The following is a 24,301-nucleotide window of genomic DNA, read 5'->3' as shown; positions in this document are numbered from 1 at the left end:
TTGCATTCCTGGCCATGTTAATTACAAGTTCTGTGTCATATAAAAGCCCTTATAATCCTTCTAAGCCTGAGTTTTTTCATCTATAAAATGAGAATTATCATTGCTTCATGAGTTGTGAATGCTGAGTTCATGCATGGTAAATACTTAGCACAAGGCTGGGCTTAACAGTCTGCTCAATAAATGGTAGCTATTTCCAACATTTTAAAAACCATATTAAAGTGAATTATATTTATTAAAGAAGCAGAAAGAAAAATTTTAAAGAAGCAGGTATTGATAAATATTAGCATAACAGTAAATTTAATTTCAGCATTATCTTCCATATAGCAACTTCTAAAAATATGGAGATATATCCAGTAAACTTCGGATTTTGTTAAGAGGAGTGCTTTTTACATTTTTCAGTTTGTAAGGATCTCTGGTAAGCTTACTAATATTTATTTTACAAAATTAAGTTAATCCAAACGAAGCAAAAATATTTCCAGTTTCGAACTTTGAACCTGAATGAATAAGCTTTAATGTAAGGCTCATTTTAAAAAAGTTCTTATTACACAAAGTTGCCAACCTAATTTACGAAAGAAAAAGAACCAAACCTTACCTTGGTTAACAAGTTGTATTTACTATTTTCTTTAGTATCTAAAAAGTAAAATATGTTGTAAGATTTGTTAAAAATAATTCTTTACATAGCTTTCGGAAGGTTAGTGGCAAACACGATTTACAATTAAAAGATATCATTTTCGAACTAAAATCAGTTCAGAGTCTTTATGGAATTTACAGAAGCAAGCTTAGATTCAGTTTAAATATTTGAAGCAGTTTCCACATTAAAGCATTTCCAAGAAATAGAAAATTGAGAAGCTTAAATAAAGCACCAGCTGTCACCATGTCACCAAATTAACACTGATTCCTCACTGGTCCCCATCACATGATGGAGAACAGGAGGAGAGAGGGAAGCAACATTTATAGTAAGAAACAGAACTCTGAAATTACATTTGCTTAGGGGATCCCCCAAAGGCATCTTGGTCAGGTTAATACATTTCTGAGGAGCAGAAATAGATTATAATAGTTAAGGCTCAATCAAGATCATGCATTCATAATAAAATACAATTACTGATATTTAAGTGATATTGAAGGTCATACAACATATTTAAAGCTTTTCATTAAGTCATCAGTATACATATTTTCCTTCTGAATCCTTTAGGGCTTTGTAGGCACACTGAAATCAATCATCACACAAATAGAATAAATATCTGAATCTCAAATTACAGGGATGCAAGAGACTGTATTTTATGATTACATCAAAACAACAATTTGTGCCTATCTTACTAGTGAAAATTAATGCTTAGGATTTTAAAGTTTTTCAAACATAAAACATTTTACATAGTAATTATGTATGTGATGAAATAAACACAAAACAAAACAGAAAACTTGGAAAGATAAATGTGAAAGTGGAAACTAAGTTGCATACACTGATGTTATAAAACACCACGAACAGCAAACTCACATTTTGATCTCCTAGTTCAGAGTCCACACAGTTTTAGTGATCATTTTCTTTCTGAAAGTTATAAAAATCCATGAAGTGCAGTGAAAAGTACTACAAAGTGGCCACAGTTTCCCAAGGAGAAATGAGAAAAATTAGAAAATGTAGGCTATAACTGTAGCTCCCTTTATGCTGATTGTTCTAGGAACTCATTCTCTTAAAGAGAGAATGGTCCTTAGCTGGAACTAGCCAAAAAGATGAGAAACCAGGAATCCAAGAACAATGAAACAACATTAATTCACAAACCAAAAATAAATAAAACCAAAACAATCAAAAACAAAACCTAGGCTCTAATCAATCGTTTTCAAAAGTGGTTTGAATCAGCCCAAGAGTCTCTTTGATTAATCTCAGAGACACTTTCTAAGAACTGCCTTTCCTCTTCCCCTGATTGGCATCGGCCTAGGCAAGTTTATGATTTAATGGCCTGTAGCATTGTACTATTTTTTAAAATACCATCCCACTTTAAGAAAGTACTTGTTTATTTGTAATTAAGTCCCATTAGTAGTGACTTGAATCCCATCAAGTTAAAGTAGACATAAAATGTATAAGTAAGCTCCTTTGGCTACTAATTCCTGCTACTACCTCCCCCAACCCTCCAGAAGAAGCACACTCCATATAAGCCATATAGAGAAAACAAGTATTGGATTATTAAACAACAGTTTTAACCCGATTTAACTCTGCAGTAATATCAAGGGGGTGTCTTGGTCAGACTGAATATACAGGGGTAAAAGTGAATTGGACGTGGGATCTTGTGAGCACAAGCTTATCTTCCATGGGTTGTAAACAATTGATTTTTAAGTGAAATCTTTAGTTTCTCTGATCTTTGCTTTTATTTCTGATCTAAACTTTTAACATTTGGGGAATATATAAAGAAGGTGAAAAGGTAGTGAGTGGGATTAGATCTGGCTTTAAATAGTTGACTTTCCCTCAGTTTTGTCAAAATATGAACCTTCTTTGATAGCCTGAACTTCCACGTCCCCATCTATCATATGAATATCTGATGTTTTCTTGTCATTTTGCCTCAAACGGTAACTTTTATAAGCACGCTGAATGATGGTTGCTGAGACTGCCTCTTGTTTTCGTTTCAGAGTAGTTGTAATTGGCTCATATGTGATCTTAAAAGGGTTGGCTAACATAAATCCAGATTCCACCTCTGAAAGAACTTTCTCCATGCTTACATCTTGACTCATAACTCGCTTTGTTAAAGCGAGTAGGATGTCAAGGCAATGAACTCTGTCCCCGACAGCCATGGGAAGATCCATGGCAACGATCTGGCCCTTGTTTGGTTTTGCCATGAAAAGAGGAGGATGAAGAGCAGCTGCAAAGTCTGAAAGCTTGCTAGAGTCTATATACTGGGTTCTATCAGGATCAAACCTCTTCCATACCTGAAAAAATTTCCTAAAATCATCTTCACTCAATGTCTTGGCTTTTTTCTTAGAAGCAATATTTAAAAACTCCATGACAACAACAATGTACATGTTTACAATGATCAGCCATGATATGAGGATGTAACTGACAAAATAAACAATCCCAACAAAGGGGTTACCACAGTCTCCTCTAACCTGAGTCCCAGGGTTAATTTTATCAGGATCACAGTCAGACCATTTACTGTTGAAAATTGCATTGAGCATCCCGTCCCAACCAGCAAATATTGTAACTTGGAAAAGACAGAGCATACTGCTGCCAAAGGTTTCAAAGTTGGACACATCATTAATTCCAGCTTCCTTTTTAACATAGGCAAAATTGTACATTCCAAAGATGGCGTAGACGAACATGATCAGGAAGATGAGGAGACTGATGTTCAACAATGCGGGGAGGGACAGCACCAAAGGAAGCAACAGATCATGGAACACCTTTGGTCCTTTCTCAGGACGCAGGATGTGGATGATCCGTGAGAGAAGTATCAGTTGCACAAGGGAAGGAGGTACAAGGTAATATCCCACCATCAGAGGCAGAAATAGTCCTTGGTGTAGGAAAAGATAAAACAGGCAATACAATTATTTAGAGGAATATAAATTATTTTACATTTCTTTGGTTTTCTTCTATATGTTAAGGTAATTAATCCTTCCCGTATAACATTTAGCACATATTGAAAGTCTGGGTTAGCCAAATACTAATTGTGGCAATGCTCAGAGTGTCTAACAAAATTTGGAAGAGAATTATTTCTACCATCATTTTCAGAGTATTACAGATCAAGCACTTCTGGAGTCACAGATGGCATGAATTCATAATATAGGACAGTAGTCATATTTTTTTTCCTGATTGCAGTTAGATCAAGAAATTTAATTCAGCCCAACCTTTATTGGATACCTCATAAAGGTGTCAAGAAAATATGCGGAGATGAGTGACATGACTCCTATCCTCAAAGACCCTATAATCTAGGGAGTAGAGGTAGATATTTAAACTAACTATAATGCAAGGCAGAAAGACCTAGTGGATAAACACAGTTTAAAAAATATTTTGTATTCAGTGATCACAGATTATAATTTGATTTATTGACTTCATAAATAGTATCTGGGACCTTAGGAGCTTTAAATGTGAATTGAATAAATGAGTCTTCGCCAAGAACTTTTCTTTCTGGCAATGGTGGGAAGATGATGGCACTATGAGAGGGAGATATATAACTATAGAGCAAGGTGAAATTATAATTACCATAAAAAACATAAGGGATGCTCTCTGAAAGTACTGGAGAGGGTGTGGTTCATTCTGAGTTGAGAAGGTGGAGAAGGGGAAAATCCCATGAAACTTCTAAATGAGATGGTATATTTGCTGAATCTGGAAGGATCATGTCTCACATTTCTGTTAATTTGGTCACTGTCAATGATGGCATTCTCTCTGACGTTCCATCTTACATATACCCTCATTTCCGCAGTGCTTTAGTGAACTTTCTACTCTGACTCAAATTTTCATTTCTCCTCAATCTCTCAAACCCTTCCATTATGCAGGAGGTTTCCCTACTTAATTATAAACACATTTTTACTTCTTCATCACTAAATTTTCTTCACTTCCTTTCTTATCTAAAATCTGACTCTATCTTGAGGACACTATTTCCCTTGCAACACTCTCAAGAACAGATAACTCACTCTTTCCCATTCCACATTTCTCAGGGTAGAAAGATGGAACAAGCAAGCATCTTTCCCTCTTTCCAATGTGATTTTCAGATACTTTTCCTTCACATTAATTTTATAAACAAAAAAGAAATTTTTGAGTTTGTGGACCATGACATTCAACTATACCATCTCCTACCATTCCTTGGTTCTATGATCTATTCATTCTCCCTCACTCATATTCATTGGAGACTTTGGTACATGGCTCACTGTCACCCTTTCCACCCCAGCACCTACCATCAACAACCCATTGAAAGGCTAGCCCTCCAGTATTTGGCTTTCTTAAATTTTAATAATCTCCATCATTTTACTGTAGACACACCCATCTATGGCCACATTCTGCACCCAGGATACCTGACCTTCTGAGATCTCAAATTCAAACATCTTTATCTCGGACTGCAATTTCCTCTCCTTCTAGATGTCTGATTCAGTAACTCTCATTTCAATCTCATGGGGCTCATTAATTCTGTTTTCCTCTGTTTTCTTCCTATCAGCCCTTTCCTGACTTTACATACTTTTCTAGCAAGCTTCTTGTACTTGTCTATCAATATTAGCTGCACTGCCTCTACTACCAGCTGATGAATGAATTTTCTGGGAGCACAACTGAGCAGTTTATCTACATTTTTCACTACTGACTGCATAGAATAGTACTTGACAATAACATTAAATATTGTTTCTACTCTTATGGAGATAACATTATAGTATGTGTCTTATGAGAGGCAGACAATAAACAAACTTTTCTCTGCCTAAAACACTTTTATCTTAGATTCTTGGCTACCTCCTTATCCAATGGGTCTCTATTTAGATTTTTGCTTCTTCCGTGAAGTTTTCTCTGATCTCTACTTACTGATTAGGTGGTCCTTGCTCTGTTGTGCTGTTGTGGCACCCCATGCTTCTTCCCTTATCATAACCTTAATAGCACAACATTAACATGTACTGTTTAATTATCTGCATCCCTTGATAGATTATAAACTATGTATATACAGGAATTATGCCTACTTTGTTTGTAACTGAATTCTTTGCACACAGCATAACATATATTCAAAAAGAGGGTAATCAAGTATATTTGTTAAATAAAGGACTGGGATCTCCAGAGTAAGAGAAAACTTGTAACAAATTCATTAAACCCTAAAACTCTAGTGTTGTGAAAGTAGCAAACAGTTTTAGAGATTAGAGGAAAGGGAACAATAATGAATTTGAAAGGTTATATCATGCAAAGACATAAAGGTCCTTCTAGTGTCATCTTAGAAAAATAATGTATGTGATATACTGAAGGGGTAATTAAGCATTTATCTGGTGGTCTGTGAAGTAAAGGCTATGTATTAATTCAGACAGTATTTTTAATATCTTATATCTGTCAGGCATGTGTACATGTATGAATGTAAAAATGTAAGGCATTCCTGCTGGAAATAAAAAGGATCCCTACCTGTTTTGCTTATTAAGAGACTATATCTCAGGAGATATTTACTTTAAGAGCTTGCCTGAATTAATATTATTACAAATGAAAATTTGACTAAACAAAATCTTACCTGTCATCGAGAAAACAACCACCATAAAATCAAAAAGGTTCCATCCATTGGTGAAATAGTTACAATGGAAAACGATGAGCTTTAGTACACATTCTCCAGTGTACAGTGTAACAAAAACTGAGTTAATCCAGTAGACAGCAATGTCAATTTTGGGGTTCTGTTCATCACTTTGTATCATAATGGTTATTGCTTGGAAAAATATAAGAACCATGATGATGACATTAAAAACTTGATTTGTTACCAAGTCAAAGACAAATGCTTGGAACTTGTTCTGTGTGTAAAGAAAAAAGGTGTAATATTTTTATTAATAAGATATTTATACAGACATATTGTCTTTAGATTTACAGCTTCCCTCCCAGCATAAATAGGAAAATAACTGAAGACTAAGTTTTTACCAAGCAATAACTATAGCACAGAGTAAAAGCAAACAGAAAGACCATCAAAAGCTCTTTCAAAGACTGTATTTTAAAAATTTTGTCAAAAGCATTTGTTGTTAAGAATTTTAAAAACACATCTTCATTTGTAAGAGAGAATATATAAAGGAAACTTTTTCAGAACTTAAAAAAAAATCTAGATATTTCCTTACTCCTGGGCGAGGTACTGGTTTTTGAGAGACTTCACACATCAGCTTCTTCAGTGCATGGTATTGTTTCTTCTGTTTTACTGTTATAAAGATATTTGAGCCTCCCAGGTAAATAAAGGAAAGAAAAAAGATATTAAAATCATATTTAATCCAAATTTCATCTTACATTAATATGCGTTTTCGAAAGCTTGGCAATTATTGATTTAATCCTTTAAAAAAGGCTTAACTGCGATGAACTAAATCATGTTTAAACATGTCTGATCTTCTGCACAAAAATTCATACAAAACACAGAGTATACACTGGAAATGATTGATAATTATCTTTTGATGAACTTTCTTGTGGGTAGTCAATCCTATTTTAACTTTTTAGTTACTGAGGCCGACCTCTTGTTAGAGACAAAGGAGAAACAGCAGAGGATATCTGGAAAGGTGACTAAGAAAAGTTGAACTAAAAAGCTAAAGGTAAAGCTGGTTTGTACCTTTTAATAATCAGGAAAAAATATAATTGGTCATATATGTGTTTTTATATGTTCATACGTTACTTAATTTTCCAAATACTATTAGAAGATACTTTTCACTATTATTCAAAAAGCACCAGTGCTTACCTCTTCATTGAACCTTCTAGGGATTATTCATCTTTGTGTTTCTAGTGCTAATTTCAGTATCTTATACAGAATATGCAAAGTGAATAAGAGGTGAACATTTAATGTGTTAATCTAGGAATTAGGAATTGTTACTGCCCATGGCAGGACTTGCTCACTTAAAATTGACAGGGGTCATCAGTTTGAAGTCCAGAAGCAAATCCTAGGATATCATCCCATTAGGTTGAAATCCCTAGGAAGATGAAGCATCCAATCCAATGAATATTTCATTTGACCACTGATCTTTCTAATCCCATCTAATTAGTGCAGACTCAGAGTGGTTTGTTTACCAGATTCTGCATGTGGTTAAACTTTGATGACATGGCCAAAGATGGAATTTCAAGATTAAACTCTTCTTTTCTTTGATTTACCATAAGGCATTCCTACACCTAATAGAAAGTAGGGCCCTGAGGTTAAAATAAGTGAACTTATATGACTTTTGAGACATTTGTATTAATAGAAGCCCTGAAGGGAGTCTTTGTGTGGAGATGGCACCAAACATGGGTTGTTCAATTCTGCCTCTGAATTCTCTCTTATTTGTTTCGAGCACTCCTATTTAGGTCATGTAGTTAGGATTTATCACTCTACTTCTAGCAGAAAAAGCTATTTCAACCGACAAAGATGTCTCTGCTGGTTATGACTCTGAAAGCTTTGAGTATATCAGAGAGTAAAAAAGTGTGGTTTATTTTTCTTGAACATCTTCAGATATTTGTGCAGATGCATAACAATGTTATTTTTCAGCATGTCATTATTTACAAACCCATATACAGAAACATTTGTAATTTTTAACTTTTAATCTTGTCTGTGCTTATTTAAATATAGAAAACAATGTAAAAGTGAACATTTCAGCAATATCCATCAATCTGCAGGAACATCAATCATTTTTTTAAAGATAAGTACCAAATAAAAACAACATTAAGCTGAATCCAAAACCAATTATTTGAAGCAGGACATTTTTTTCCCCTCGGACATTGATGAACAAAGAATATTTATACTTATCTTTACTTTATGTTTGTTGAAATTAGCAATAATAGCACCAATCAACATACTCAGAGGAAGAAATAATCCAATGATAATGAAGTCAATAAAGTAACAACACATGTAGATGTTGTCTTCAAAATTAGGCTGCATATCTACCTAAAAGTTAAGTTAAAAAATAAGCAAAATAAGGCAGAACATAGAGGATTTTTAGGGCAGTGAAAATACTCTGTATGATATTATAACGAAGGGTATATGTTATTATACATTTGTCCAAACCCATAGAATGTACAACACTGAGTGAACCCTATGAACTATGAACATTGGGTGATTATGATGTGTCAATGTAGGTTCGTCTTTGGTAAAAAATGCAGCACTGTGGTGAGGAATGTCAATAATGGAGAGGTGTGCATGTGTGAGAGCAGGGGTATATGGGAAATCTCTGTACCTCCCTCTCAATTTTGCTGTAGATCTAAAATTTCTCTGAAAAAATTGTTTTTAAAAATAAAATAAAAAGTGAGAAAATAAGCAAAATATTTATACTGACCTTTTAAGACTTAGAAAATAATTTATGACCAAAAAAATACAACAGTGATACTTGAGGCAATATTTCCTCCTTGGTCTTTGGTGAAGAGATATCATGGCTTTTATTTGAATTTTAAAGTTTATTGCATTGGTTTAATCATTGTTATGATAATCCTTCAAATGGGTCTGTTTGGTCTCAACCATTGTATATAATCCTGGAAGGAGTTCATTGTTCATGAAATATTCAATCTGAAATGTATTTAATTTCTATCTAGCATAAGCATTTGCTTTTACCATGTTAATTACTCAATTATTGCTTGTGTCCTGTCCTTGAATTGCAAAAATGACTTTGTGTGAACCTTAACAGTGGCTCTAGGATTATATTGTACTTACACCAATAGAATCAACTGCTGAATTCATAATAGTGATCCATCCATTAAATGTGGCCTGTAAAAATGGCATGTATTTAATTTTTATGGAAATCTTATGCTTTGTGGCAAATAAAAATTAAAACTCAATCTGTTATTAATACAGTAAAGCATTTGATTAGTAAGGCTGACCACACTTCAATATACTGTGTAATTGAGATCTTTACCACTTTCATTTTTACATTTATACTGTCTATTAACAACTATTTAAAACTACTTAGCTTAATTGTAGTTAATAACTTAAAATATTTTAAGATAGTATTAATAAAAAGAGAGAGAGAGAGCACTGGTTAGATAGATAGATAAATGGTAAATAAATACACGCTGCCCAAGTGTCATAGTTAGTTGTAACTGCTGTATGTGTGCTTTACTATGACAGAGGTAAGACAGGAATTATTCACCACCTTATATCTGCTAGATATTGGGGGACCAAGTAGCCATTCCTCAAAGCACTAAGTAGAAACAGAATAGCAGTAATCTGAGTTAGATAAAAAATTGTGAACCTATTATCTCATCAGTGGTGGAGGAAATAGCTTTGGCCAGTACCTGTCATTTCCTCCGTTAGTCCTACCTTTATTTCCACTTCCTCCTCCCAACAGAGCAAGGACTTTTGTCTTTCTAAATGAGCTTAGTATAGTATGTCCCATAACATGTATCTACTAACTAATAATTGCTAAAATTATTTAAAACCAACTTTATTAAGCACCCACATTTTGTCCTTTATGTTCACATACAATATGAATGAACATGTAATTCACAAATTCAAACATGTACTTACTACTTGAAGCAGTGAAAGGAAACTGATTCCAACATTATCAAAGTTCAGTTTTGCATTCTCCCATGGCATGGATTCATTAAACACAAGGCTTTCACATTGACTTCTATTCATGACTTCAGATATAGGAAACCTTTCTCCACTTGTTGGGTCAATGCATTCATAGAATGTGCCAGCAAATAAGTGTACTCCTATGATGCTAAAAGCCAGCCAGATCATGAGGCAGACCAGTAACACATTCCATGTGGGTAAAGTTGTTTTTACCAAAGCTCTCACTACCACCTGGCATATAAAAAACAAACATGTAAACTTTAGGTAAGAAATGTGAAAGTGTTTTAATTAAATTGGAAATATTTATTAATGTAATGTCATATTGAAATAACAACAAAAAAGACCATCTTTAAAGATTTAATAGATCACATCTGGTATTTGAATAACCTAAAAAACAAATTTCAATTAAAAATATATATTAAAGGCCATGAGCCTGTGCTCTAGTGTCAGCCTCAGTGCACCCCAAGTTATCTCACCACCCACACCTGCCCAGACTGTCCTGCTGCCTCCTGCCTGAGCAATTTCAGTGCTAATTAGATGATACCAGCCTCAGATTGCTGATCTTTCTGGAAAGTTTTAACTGTGGAGGAGAAAGGAAATGTCTTAGCTTTAGAAGATAGGCCTGCCTTGAGGGAGTGGCAGACAGGTTGAGGGGACTGGATTTCTAAGAATTAGAGAGAGGCTGGAAGAATATAATAGGTCCTGAGGGCTTCTGAACCCCAACCAGGTCAGCCCAGCACAGCTTCACCCAACACAACCCTTGGAAGGGAAGAAGCGAGGTCCTGGTTTATTAAATGTGAGGAGTAAAATGCCTGCAGTAGAACTAGAACAATCAGAGTGGTTGATGAAAGAAAGAGAGAGAGAGAAGAGAAGAGAAAAGAAGAGAAGAGAAGAAACGAAAAGAAAAGAAAAGAAAAGAGAAGAAAAGAAAGATTGAAATGTTCGAGTTTTAACAAGCTGCCACATGATAACCATGTGCTGGTCTTAAGATCACATTTTGAATACAGTGTGGCTGACAGGGTCGTGGTGCTCAGGCTGGGTGTCAGGCCTGAGCATTGGAAGTGGGAGAGCCAAGTTCAGGACAATGGATTACCAGAGACCTCCTGGCCCCACATAATATCAGTTGGTGAGATGTCTCCCAAAGATCTCCATCTCAATGCTAAGACCCAGCTCCACTCAACGACCAGGAAGCTCCACTGCTGGACACCACATGCCAAACAACTAGCAAGACAGAAACACAACCCCACCCATTAGCAGAGAGGCTGCCTAAAATCATAATAAGTTCGCAGAAACCCCAAAACACAACAACAGATGTGTTTCTGCCCACCAGAAAGACAAGATCCAGCCTCATCCACCAAAACACAGGCACCAGTTCCCTCCATTAGGAAGCCTACACAATCCATTGAACCAACCTCACCCACTTGGGGTAGACATCAAAAACAACAGGACCTACAAACCTGAACCCTGTGAAAAGGAGACCCCAAACACAGTAAGTTAAGCAAAATGAGAAGACAGAGAAATACTCAGCAGATGAAGGAGCAAAGTAAAAACCCACCAGACAAAACAAATGAAGAGGAAATAGGCAGTCTACCTGAAAAAGAATTCAGAGTAAAGATAGTAAAGATGATCCAAAATCTTGGAAATAGAATAGAGAAAATACAAGAAACGTTTAACAAGGACCTAGAAGAACTAAAGAGCAAACAAACAGTGATGAACAACACAATAAATGAAATTACAAATTCTCTAGAAAGAATCAATAGCAGAATCACTGAGACAGAAGAATGGATAAGTAACCTGGAATATAAAATAGTGGAAATAACTACAGAGCAGAATAAAGAAAAAAGAATGAAAAGAATTGAGGACAGTCACAGATACTTCTGGGACAAAATTAAATGCACCAACATTTGAATTATAGGGGTCCTAGAAGAAGAAGAAAAAAAGAAAGGGACTGAGAAAATATTTGAAGAGATTATAGTTGAAAACTTCCCTAATACAGGGAACGAAATTGTCATTCAAGTCCAGGAAGTGCAGAGAGTACCATACAGGATAAATCCAAGGAGAAACATGCCAAGACACATGTTAATCAAACGATCAAAAATTAAATACAGGGCTTCTCTGGTGGCGCAGTGGTTGAGAGTCCACCTGCCGATGCAGGGGACACAGGTTCATGCCCCGGTCTGGGAAGATCCCACATGCTGCAGAGTGGCTAGGCCCATGAGCCATGGCCGCTGAGCCTGCGCATCTGGAGCCTGTGCTCCGCAACAGGAGAGGCCACAACAGTGAGAGGCCTGCATACCTCAAAAAAACAAAAAACAAAACAAAAAACAAACAAACACACCCAAAACAATTAAGAAAATGGTAATAAGAACATACATATCAATAATTACCTTAAATGTAAAAGGATTAAATGCTCCAACCAAAAGACATAGGCTGGCTGAACGGATACAAAAACAAGACTTGTACATATGCTGTCTACAAGAGATCCACTTCAGACCTAGGGACACATACAGACTGAAAGTGAGGAGATGGAAAAAGATATTCCATGCAAATGGAAATCAAAAGAAAGCTGAAGTAGTAATTCTCATATCAGACAAAATAGACTTTAAAATAAAGACTATTCCAAGAGACAAAGAAGGACACTACATAATGATCATGGGATCAATCCAAGAAGAAGATATAACAATTGTAAATATTTATGCATCCAACATAGGAGCACCTCAATACGCAAGGCAAATGCTAACAGCCATAAAAGGGGAAATCGACAGTAACACAATCATAGTAGGGGACTATAACACCCCACATTTACCAATGGACAGATCATCCAAAATGAAAATAAGGAAACACAAGCTTTAAATGAGACATTAAACAAGATGGACTTAATTGATATTTATAGGATATTCCATCCAAAAACAAGAGAATACACTTTCTTCTCAAGTGCTCATGGAACATTCTCCAGGATAGATCATATCTTGGGTCACAAGTCAAGCCTTGGTAAATTTAAGAAAATTGAAATCGTGTCAAGTATCTTTTCCAACCACAATGCTATGAGACTAGATATCAATTACAGGAAAAAAATAGAAACACATGGAGGCTAAACAATAGAGTACTAAATAACCAAGAGATCAGTGAAGAAATCAAGAGGAAATGAAAAAATACCTATAAACAAATGACAATGAAAACACAACAGCCCAAAACCTATGCGATGCAGCTAAAGCAGTTCTAAGAGGGAAGTTTATAGCAATATAATCCTACTTCAAGAAACAAGAAAAATCTCAAATAAACAACTTAACCTTACAACTAAAGCAATTAGAGAAAGAAGAACAAAAAACCCCCAAAGTTAGCAGAAGGAAAGAAATCATAAAAATCAGCAGAAATAAATGAAAAAGAAATGAAGGACACAATGGCAAAGATCAATAAAACTTAAAGCTGGTTCTTTGAGAAGATAAACAAAATTGATAAACCATTAGCCAGACTCATCAAGAAAAAAGGGAAAAGACTCAAATCAGCAGTATTAGAAATGAAAAAGGACAAGTAACAACAGAAATACAAATGATCATAAGAGATTACTACAAGCAACTATATGTCAATAAAATGAACAACCTGGAAGAAATGGACGAATTCTTAGAAAAGCACAACCTTCCAAGACTCAACCAGGAAGAAATAGAAAATATGAACAGACCAATCACAAGCACTGAAATTGAAACTGTGTTTAAAAATCTTCCAATAACCAAAGCCCAGGACCAGAAAGTTTCACAGGCAAATTCTATCAAACATTTAGAGAAGAGCTAACAGCTATCCTTCTCAAACTTTTCCAAAATATAGCAGAGGGAGGAACACTCCCAAACTCATTCTATGAGGCCACCATCACCCTGATACCGACACCAGACAAAGAAGTCACACACACAAAAAAAACCTACAGGCCAGTATCACTGATGAACATAGATGCAAAACTCCTCAACAAAACACTAGCAAACAAAATCCAACAGCACATTAAAGGGATCATACACCATGATCAAGTGGGGTTTATCCCAGGAATGCAAGGATTCTTCAATATACACAAATCAATCAATGTGACACACGACATTAACAAACTGAAGGAGAAAAACAATATGATAATCTCAATGGATGCAGAAAAAATTTTCGACAAAATTCAACACCCATTTATGATGAAAATCCTCCAGAAAGTAGACATAGAGGGAACTTACCTCAACATAATAAAGGCCATTATATGACCAACCCACAGCAAATGTTGTTCACAAAGATGAAAAACTGGAAGCATTTCCTCTAAGTTCAGGAACAAGACAATGTTGTCCACTCTCACCATTATTATTCAATGTTTTGGAAGGTTTAGCCACACCAATCACAGAAGAAAAAGAAGTAAAAGGAATCCAAATCGGAAAAGAAGAAGCAAAACTGTCACTGTTTGCAGATGACATGATACTATACATAGAGAATCCTAAAGATGCTACCAGAAAACTTCTAGAGCTAATCAATGAATTTGGTAAAGTAGCAGGATACCAAATTAATGCACAGAAATCTCTTTCATTCCTATACACTAATGATGAAAAATCTGAAAGAGAAATTACAGAAACACTCCCATTTACCATTGCAACAAAAAGATAAAATACCTAGGAATAAACCTACCTAAGGAGACAAAAGACCTGTATGCAGAAAACTATAGATGCCAATGAAAGAAATTAAAGATGGTACAAACAGATGGAGAGATATACTATGTTGTTGGATTGGAAGAATCAAGATTGTGAAAATGACTCCACTACCCAAAGCAATCTACAGATTCACTGCAAACACTATCAAACTACCATTGGCATTTTTCACAGAACTAGAATAAAAAATTTCACAATTTGTATGGAAACACAAAAGACTCTGAACAGCCAAAGCAATCTTCAGAAAGAAAAATGGAGCTGGAGGAATCAGGCTCCTGGACTTCAGACTATACTACAAAGTTACTGTAATCAAGACAGTATTGTACTGGCTCAAAAACAGAAATATAGATCAATGGGACAGGGTAGAAAGCCCAGAGATAATCCCACGCACATGGGGTCACCTTATCTTTGATAAAGGAGTCAAGAATATACAATGGAGAAAAGACAGCCTCTTCAATAAGTGGTGCTGAGAAAACTGGATAGCTACATGTAAAATAATGAAATTAGAACACTCCCTAACACCATAAACAAAAATAAACTCAAAATGGATTAAAGACCTAAATGTAAGGCTGGATACTAAAACTCTTAGAGGAAAACATAGGCAGAACACTCTATGAAATAAATCACAGCAAGATCCTTTTTGACCCACCTCCTAGAGAAACGGAAATAAAAACAAAAATAAACAAATGGGACCTAATGAAACAAATGTTTTTGCACAGCAAAGGAAACCATAAACAAGACAAAAGGCAACCCTCTGAATGGGAGAAAATATTTGCAAGTGAAGCAACTGACAAGGGATTAATCTCCAAAATATACAAGCAGCTCATGCAGCTCAATATCAAAAAAACAAACAACCGAATCCAAAAATGGGCAGAAGATCTAAATAGACATTTCGCAAAGAAGGTACACAAATTGCTAACAAACACATGAAAGGATGCTCAACATCACTAATCATGAGAGAAATGCAAATCAAGACTACAATGAGGTATCACCTCACACCAATCAGAATGGCCATCATCAAAAATCTACAAACAATAAAGGCTGGAGAGGGTGTGGAGAAAAGGGCAACATCTTGCATTGTTGGTGGGAATGTAAATTGATACAGCCACTATGGAGAACAGTATGGAGGTTCCTTAAAAAACTCAAAATAGAACTACCATAGGACCCAGCTATCCCACTACTGGGCATATACCCTGAGAAAACCACAATTCAAAAAAGAGTCATGTACTACAATGTTCATTGCAGCACTATTTACAATAGCCAGGACATGGAAGCAACTGAAGTGTCCATTGACAGATTAATGGATAAAGAAGATGTGGCACATATATACAATGGAATATTACTCAGTCATAAAAAGAAATGAAACTGCATTATTTGTAGTGTGCTGGATGGACCTAGAGTCTGTCATACAGAGTGATGTAAGTCAGAAAGAGAAAAACAAATACCGTACACGAACACATATATATGGAATCTAAAAAAAAAAAAAAAAGGTTCTGATGAACCTAGGGGCAGGACAGGAATAAAGACATAGACGTAGAGAACAGACTTGAGGACACGGGGAGGGGTAAGGGTAAGCTGGGACAAAGTGAGAGAGTGGCATGGACATATATACACTACCAAATGTAAAATAGATAGCTAATGGGAAGCAGCTGCAGAGCACAGGGAGGTCAGCTCGGTGCTTTGTGACCACCTAGAGGGGTGGGATAGAGAGGGTGGGAGGGAGGTTGAAGAGGGAGGAGATATGGGGGTATATTTATGCATATAGCTGATTCACTTTGTTATAAAGCAGAAACTAACACAGCATTGTAAAGCAATTATACTCCAATAAAGATGTTAAAAATATATATATTAAAAATCCAGATATTCTCAAAATTTTTGTACTAAAAATATTAAAAGACAACAGGGCTGATTGGTATAAATACTAGAATACATAATTATTTCACTTATTTAACTCGTTTTTCCATTTTCTCTATTGTGCCAGAAATGGGCAAGAGAACTGAACCTGTGTATATGTATGAGATTATTTAGAAAGCATATAAAATGAGAGTGAAATAAGCCTGGATCTAATCTTGGGGATTCTAACTTCAGGGAGGATTAGCCTATAAAGGAGATGGTGAAGAAGTGGAGGGAAAATAAGAGGAAGACCAAGAGATTGTAGAGATTGTAGATTCTTGAAGCCAAGGCAAGAGATTGTGTCAAGAAACACTGAATGCGCAGCTGTGCCTCTCAAAATCATAGATCTCCTCTCTGAACCACTGTCTCTAGTGACCTACTCCAGAGTGGGTCATTTGGGAAATGAATCTACCACCTAAACTTAAATATAACAATAATCTATGATCACTGTCTCCATTTCCTCAGTTCCTTCATTCTTTAAATATTATTGATACATTCAGAATTTTATTCTTATCAGTCCACTAAAGCTGTTATGGTGAATGTAAACCAGTGGCTATACCCAATAAAATATTTTCAATCTTTGCTACCTCTTTATCTTTCCTTTATCATTTATACTTTGACTCCTTTTCCCCAACCTCACTTCTTTCTCTCTCTCTTTTTTTCCCTGAGGGAACCTTCTCTTTTCTACCATTCTAACCTTCCCTTCCCTCAGCCATTACTGGATACGGAGCCTTTTGCCTATACTTTCTTTCTTATATTCCTTAGATTTCTGTCCTTGAATTAATATTTTGATTTTTAATTATGCTTTTAATTACATTTAGTTTTACTTCTAAAACTAAGTCACAGATCCTTTGTTGACATTTAGATATTTTGAAAGGCCCACTGATGCTTCTGATGAAAAAAATGCTATGTCTATTAGAAAATACACACAAATGTAAGAATAAAAGCAATAGATATGGTTGAAACAAATATTTAAATAGTAAGAGCACCTGAAGCTTATTAAATACATAAAACATTAATTTTGTAATCACTTAGCTTCCTTATATACTCAGTTAATTCAGCTACAGAACTTCCGGAGGATGAGATGAAGTTTAAGATCTGGATCTGACCTTGACCTAAACATAATTATTTACCTGACCTCGAATTGTCCATGGCTACTGTCTCATTGCCGTTTTAATTAATGAATGGCATCAAATAGTAACAGCACTTGATTTTTGAGAGGCAGCTTCCCTAGCAAATCGCTTCCTACTTTTCTGTGAATCAAGGGCAGAAAACTTGCTGATTTTGATACTTTTTTTTCCTCTTTGTATCTAAATTTATTAGGATAAAGAAACGCTGATATTATGCCAGAACGTTTTTTAAAATAAGGAAAAGTAGTCTAGTTACATTCATTATCTAATTTCTGTGTGTTAGTGTATATCTGTACATGTGTTTTGCTTTATTTAGGTATAATTTACAAAAATTGTGTAAATTTAAGATGTACAAGGTGATGTCCTGATATATGTATAAATTGTGAAATGATTCCTACAATCAAGCTAATTAACACATCCATCACTTCACATAATTATCTTTTCGGGTATGTGGTGAGAAACATTTAAGATCTACTCTCTTAGAAAATTTCGAGTATACAATGCAGTATTACTAACTGTAGTCACCATACTGTACACTAGATCCCCAGAACTTATTCATCTTATAAATGAAACTTTGGACCCTTTGATCAACATTTCTCCATTTCCCTTACCCACAGCCCTTATGTTTTAATAGGCCATGTGTAATTTATAGCCCTAGAATATACTATGAAATTATCTTATCACTAAACTGAATTTATGCTAGAAATTTGGCTGTATTGTCATTCCTGAATCTTACAGATCTTTTCAATCATTTTCTCCTTTTCAGCTTATTTTCCTCCTTGTTTTGGTTTAAAAGCACTGGGGAATATCACCACCTTGTGGACTTCCATAACGTTGTTAATAAAGTGTTTCGTAAGTCATAATGTAAATTACAATTAATATTCAAAATTTTTGTTTTCTAGGTGTATGATAACTGGAATTTTTCTGTATTTGCTACATGATCAAATATTTCTTTCCCAACATTAGCACATCAAATGTATTTGGAGAATAGGTTGACCAGTCACAGATTCATATTAATTACAAAAATATTGTCAATCATGCATTTGCATATATATTAAAATATAATTAACATACTTAAAACATATACATATGTATACACAACTGTGTATCACATAATCATATTATATTGAATCATATAAAGATGGTACTATTAAAATTTTGGAAGTATGTTTTAGGTAAAACACATTTTTAAAATTACTTATATTTCTGTTTAGATTTATAATAATCACTCAAAGTTTGAAATAAAAATAAATATCTATTTTTTAACCAAGTGGAAGGAATTTAAGTATTGAGTTTCTTAATGAATGGCAGTTTTAATGTAACATACAATGTATCAACTATAAAAACAATGCAGCTTAAACATAAATAAGTTTCTTATTGTTTCCACCTACATTGGATATATGATATTCCATAGTATTAGTCAAAGAGGCAGGCTAATGTTAAATAATCCATGTAAATGACAAATGCAAGGAAATGTAAATGTATGATTACAAAATAAAAGGTAAAATACTACTCTCCCATTTCTGCATATAATTGATCATTGTATAGCTATATAATTATACTAATTGTGGTGGTCATAGACTCTGCTTTTTCTTCTAGGTTGAGTCATATGGGACTTCCATTATAGGCCCAAAGATTGAACATTGGCCATTTTATATGGTGCAACCTATTAGTTTCCCTCACATTGTTCAGAAGAAGCTTTAACATGGGAGCGAGAGAGAGAAGACTGGCAAGAATTCATAATTTGTGACGTGTGGCTTATAAGTGAATTTATTTTAAAACTCAAACTGTTATTTCATTTGGTAAATTAATAAGTGTGTATGATGTCCTTATAATTTAAAAAAGTTAGCTAACTGATCAACATTTCATTTTCTATCAGTTATATTTTTAACATGGACATCATTTCATTAATATTTCTATGTATCAGTGGGTTATTACTTTTTTCTCTCTCAACTATTAATTTTTTGCTTATCTTTATTAGTTTTCATATCTTATGAGCAATAAAGACCTAAAATGTTAATAAGCATAACTAATAAACCTTTCTTCTGTATTTTTAATTAGTAATATGTAAAACTTCTGTATTAATATTGTTAAAGATACAAATGTGAAGACAACATGATTGTTAATTTATGGAGATTTATTAATCCTAAATAAAAACCTACAGATTAGAAACTTTTCTCTTACCTTCATTCTTTCAAATTGAGATAGAACTCTGAGTGCTCGAAGGAATTTAATGGAAATAAGTGGTTTTAGTTCTTCCCGAGATTTGCCTATTAAGCTAAGACAAAACACCTGGGTATATCAAAAAAGTGAATAGAATTTAATTTTAACTTTAATCAAAACAATGTGTAAAAAACTTTTATTATGGAAAAGATACAGTCAAAGCCTACTAAGAAATTTATGAAATATTTTAATATACATTTCAATATATCTTAATGATGACCTACAGAAAGATATAAGAAAATCATTCTGTGTTAAAATCACTTAAAGAAAGATAAAACTATTTTCTGGTAATAGGAATATATGCTATTGAGATAAAAGTTTGTATATTTGAGATTCTTTATGGTCAAGGCTTAATATTTATATCCACTTTTTATTTTTAAATTAAATTAAGAATCAGTTACATGATTATTTGCAATATAGTAATAGTACACAATGTATTCATTAAAACAAAATTCGGAATATAGTTACATATGAATCTAAATATGAAGATGGTTAAGATGATATAAAAAATAGGATTTCAGAGAAGAGGCATAAAGAAGGAAATGAATACTGTTAAGTCCAAGTACTAATTACCAAAAAATATAGCAAGATTCTAAGGTGATTTTTTAAACTAAACATATATGTATAAATATGATTCAAATTCTAAAAAATTAACGGAGATTGAGCAAGGTGGTATAGTTATGATTAACTTTTGTTGTATCTTCATATTTTCTGTATTTTCAAGGCAATATAAATGAAAAAAATTACTCTCCTTTACCCCATGCTAAAGAGATTATCTTGAAGTGGACTTTGAAGTAAGGGTATCATTTATATAAGCATGGAGGGATGTGGACTCAAAAGAACAATACCAGGAAACAGGAAGGTGGGTTGCAGGTGTAGTATGGTTTGGTTGAAGTAGAAGGTTAATTGCAAGAATTAATTTAGAAGACAAAGGTCAGATATTGTAAGTCATTATTTAAAGACTGAGAAGCTTCAATCATTGTTTATAGAATAGGGAGACATTTGTTCATTCAAGAAAAATTATTGAGCACCTAATATGTGACATGAATTGTTCTAGAATAACAATTGTATAGGATAAGGAGAGAACCAAACTGAGAAACTATTTTGCCTTAATAGAGCTTATCTTTCAGTAAGCAAAATCAGTGAGTAAATTATATTGGGCTGGTCAAAAGGTTTGTTTGGTTTTTTTCTGTAAGATGGCTCTAGTAGCACTTAGTTGTCTTTAACTTCATTTGAAACAATTTTGTTAGATTGTATTGTGACAGCTGTCATATTTGTGTGCATTTTTTAAAAACATCAAAATTGGTGAATTTTTGTGTAACCATTTTAATATTGAAGATGGAAAAAAAGAAGCAACATTTTCAGCATATTATGCTTTCTTATTTCAAGAAAGGTAAAAAGGCAACTGAGGGCTTTCCTGGTGGCGCAGTGGTTGAGAGTCCGCCTGCCAATGCAGGGGACGCGGGTTCGTGCCCCGGTCCGGGAAGATCCCACATGCCGCGGAGCGGCTGCGCCTGTGAGCCATGGCCGCTGAGCCTGCGCGTCCGGAGCCTGTGCTCCGCGACGGGAGAGGCCACAGCGGTGAGAGGCCCGCGTACCGCAAAAAAAAAAAAAAAAAAAAAAAGGCAACTGAAATGCAAAAAAAGATTTAGCAGTTTTTGAAGAAGGTGCTGTGACTGGTCAAATGTGTCAAAAGTGTTTTGCGTGCTGGAGATTTCTCGCTGGATGATGTTCCATGGTTGGGTAGACCAGATGAAGTTGATAGTGTCAAATTGAGACATTAATTGAGAACAATCAGCGTTATACCATGTGGGAGATAGCTGGCATACTCAAAATATCCAAATCAAACACTGAAAATCATTTGCACCAGCTTGGTTATGTGAATCACTTTGATGTTTGGGTTCCACATAAGTTAAGCGAAAAAAACCTTCTTGACCGTATTTCTGCATGCGATTCTCTACTTAAATGTAATGAAGACATTCTGTTTTTTAAAAAAAAATGTGACAGGCGATGAAAAGTGGCTACTGTACAATAACGTGGAATGGAGGAGATCGTGGGGCAAGTGATGAACCACCACCAACCACACCAAAGGCCAGTCTTCATCCAAAGAAGGTGATGTTGTGTATATGGTGGGATTGGAAGGGAGTCCTCTATTATGAGCTCCTTCTGGGAAACCAAACGATTAATTCCAACAAGTACTCCTCCCAATTAGACCAACTGAAAGCAGCACTCAGCAAAAAGCATCCGGAATTAGTCAACAAAAAACGCATAATCTTCCATGAGTTTAATGCAAGACCACATGTTTCTTTGATGACCAGACAAAAACTATTATGGTTTGGCTGGGAAGTTCTGATTCATCCGCTATATTCACCAGACACTGCACCTTTGGATTTCCATTTATTTTGGTCTTTACAAAATTCTCTTAATGGAAAATATTTCAGTTCCCTGGAAGACTGTAAAAGGCACCTAGAACAGTTCTTTGCTCAAAAAGATAAAAAGTTTTGGGAAGATGGAATTATGAAGTTGCCTGAAAAATGGCAGAAAGTAGTGGAACAGAAGGGTGAATATGTTGTTCAATAAAGTTCTTGGTGAAAATGAAAAATGTGTCTTTTATTTTTACTTAAAACCGAAGGAACTTTTTGGCCAACCCCATATAATATTAATAGGAAATGAAGAAAGCAGAGAAAGCACAAAGGAGTATTGTAGTGGTTGCAGTTTTAAATATGGTAATGCAGAAAGACCTAACTTCAACACTTTCTTTTCAGCAGACATAAATGAGGCGAGCCAGCAAAAATTTCAGGTGGAAGGAAGAATAAGTGCAAAGGCACTAAGATAGAAGTAATTTTGGCATGGTTTTTGAACTTCAAGAATTCCGGTGCTGGTGGAGCAGTATATAGACCAGGATGGGGGAAAGGGAGAGTAGCAGGACATAAGACTGGATCATGTAGAGACTTGTAGGCCTTTGATTGCAAAGACTGTAGCTTTTACTATGAGTGAGGGGTGTTTATTGGAGGATTTCAAGAAAAGTGACTTGAGCTGAGTTTCATTTTACAACAGTACAACATATGTGGTTGCTATGTGGAGAGTAGAACAAAGGCGTGCAGTGGTGGAAGCAAGGATCTCAGCTTGGAATCTACTGCAGTGATACAAATGGGCAGTTCTGGTAGCTTGGATCAGTGTGGTACTGGTGAAGGTTATGATAAGTAGTCTAATTTTAAATGTATGATTTAAAGGTAGAACCCATCTAAATATTTTAGAATGCTGATATTTTCAAGATATTCTGCAATAAGACTGTTCTAATTAGCAGCAGGTTTATAGGCAATGATTAGAAGAATCAGGAGTTAAGTACTGAACTGTTAAAATTTTAGAATGAAAAGAAAAGGATGGATGTGAAGCATTACATATGAAGAAATATGGGATGTTGGTGACTGAAAATGTATATAGAGAGGGAAAAGAAAGACATAAGTAAATGGAAGAGTAAGTCAGAGTAAAGAAGGAAGAGTAAATCAAATAGCCTTTCAATTTTTTCTTTAAAATACGTACAATAACAACCATGAAGTCTAGTTGGTACCAGCCATTAGTGAAATAGGCTTTAAAACCGTATGCCATCCACTTTAGAAGCATTTCCAGAATAAAGATGTAAGTGAAGATCATGTCACCATATTCTAATAAGACTTTAATAGTCTTCCTCTGATCAATATATATATCTTCAAAAGCCTGTGGGTAAAAAATTTAAGGATTAGTGTACATGTAATTTCTATAAGCTCTTTTGGCACAGAGGGGAATGAAATCCCATCTCTAGATGGTGAGCATTGTCATAGGTTGTAGTCTCAAGGGCTTGTTCACTTGGTTTGGATTTATTCACACAATCCACATCTGTTTTCTGATCCCATGCCTGTAGCAGACATTATTCATTGATTCCAGAACCTCCAAATTGTGTTCTAATTAGTGATCTGAAAAGCCTCTCTCAAATCAATTAATCAAACTTAAGAGGTGGAATCTTTAGTCACATCTGACCTGGTTCTTGTCTCTAATTCCACATAGCCATCTCATAGATATATGCTATTGAGATTAAAGGAGCAGAGATAAACAAACAAAGAAACAAAACCCCCCAAACCTGTGTTTTCAGAAATCCATGCTGCTATTACATGAAAAAGTCACAGAGTTTGTCAGATCAACCATTGGAAACACATGAATATGAAATAAAATTATAATGTTTTTCTAAAGTTTCTTGGTTTTAATA

General features: G+C 34.8%; 1 protein-coding gene across 1 annotated transcript in view; it reads right to left on the bottom strand.

The window, feature by feature from the left end:
- Positions 1–278: 278 nt before the first annotated feature.
- The window catches only part of SCN7A (sodium voltage-gated channel alpha subunit 7), an 87,883-nt gene continuing 63,860 nt past the window's right edge, over positions 279–24,301 (bottom strand). The window contains exons 18-25 of the mRNA XM_027129258.1: positions 23,602–23,775; positions 20,020–20,127; positions 10,101–10,379; positions 9,284–9,341; positions 8,391–8,524; positions 6,754–6,858; positions 6,168–6,438; positions 279–3,494 (exon numbers count right to left, since the gene is read on the bottom strand). Coding sequence (XP_026985059.1) covers positions 2,440–3,494; positions 6,168–6,438; positions 6,754–6,858; positions 8,391–8,524; positions 9,284–9,341; positions 10,101–10,379; positions 20,020–20,127; positions 23,602–23,775 — 2,184 coding nt within the window. The 3' untranslated portion in view covers positions 279–2,439. The remainder of the gene's footprint in view (positions 3,495–6,167; positions 6,439–6,753; positions 6,859–8,390; positions 8,525–9,283; positions 9,342–10,100; positions 10,380–20,019; positions 20,128–23,601; positions 23,776–24,301) is intronic.

The sequence above is a fragment of the Aethalodelphis obliquidens genome, unplaced genomic scaffold (genome assembly GCF_003676395.1).
Source record: "Aethalodelphis obliquidens isolate GAN/ISIS:26980383/991018 unplaced genomic scaffold, ASM367639v1 scaffold2, whole genome shotgun sequence".
Classification (NCBI taxonomy): Eukaryota; Metazoa; Chordata; class Mammalia; order Artiodactyla; family Delphinidae; genus Aethalodelphis; species Aethalodelphis obliquidens.
The sequence above is the reverse complement of the archived record's forward strand: the minus strand, read 5'-3'. Positions and strand labels throughout refer to the sequence as shown.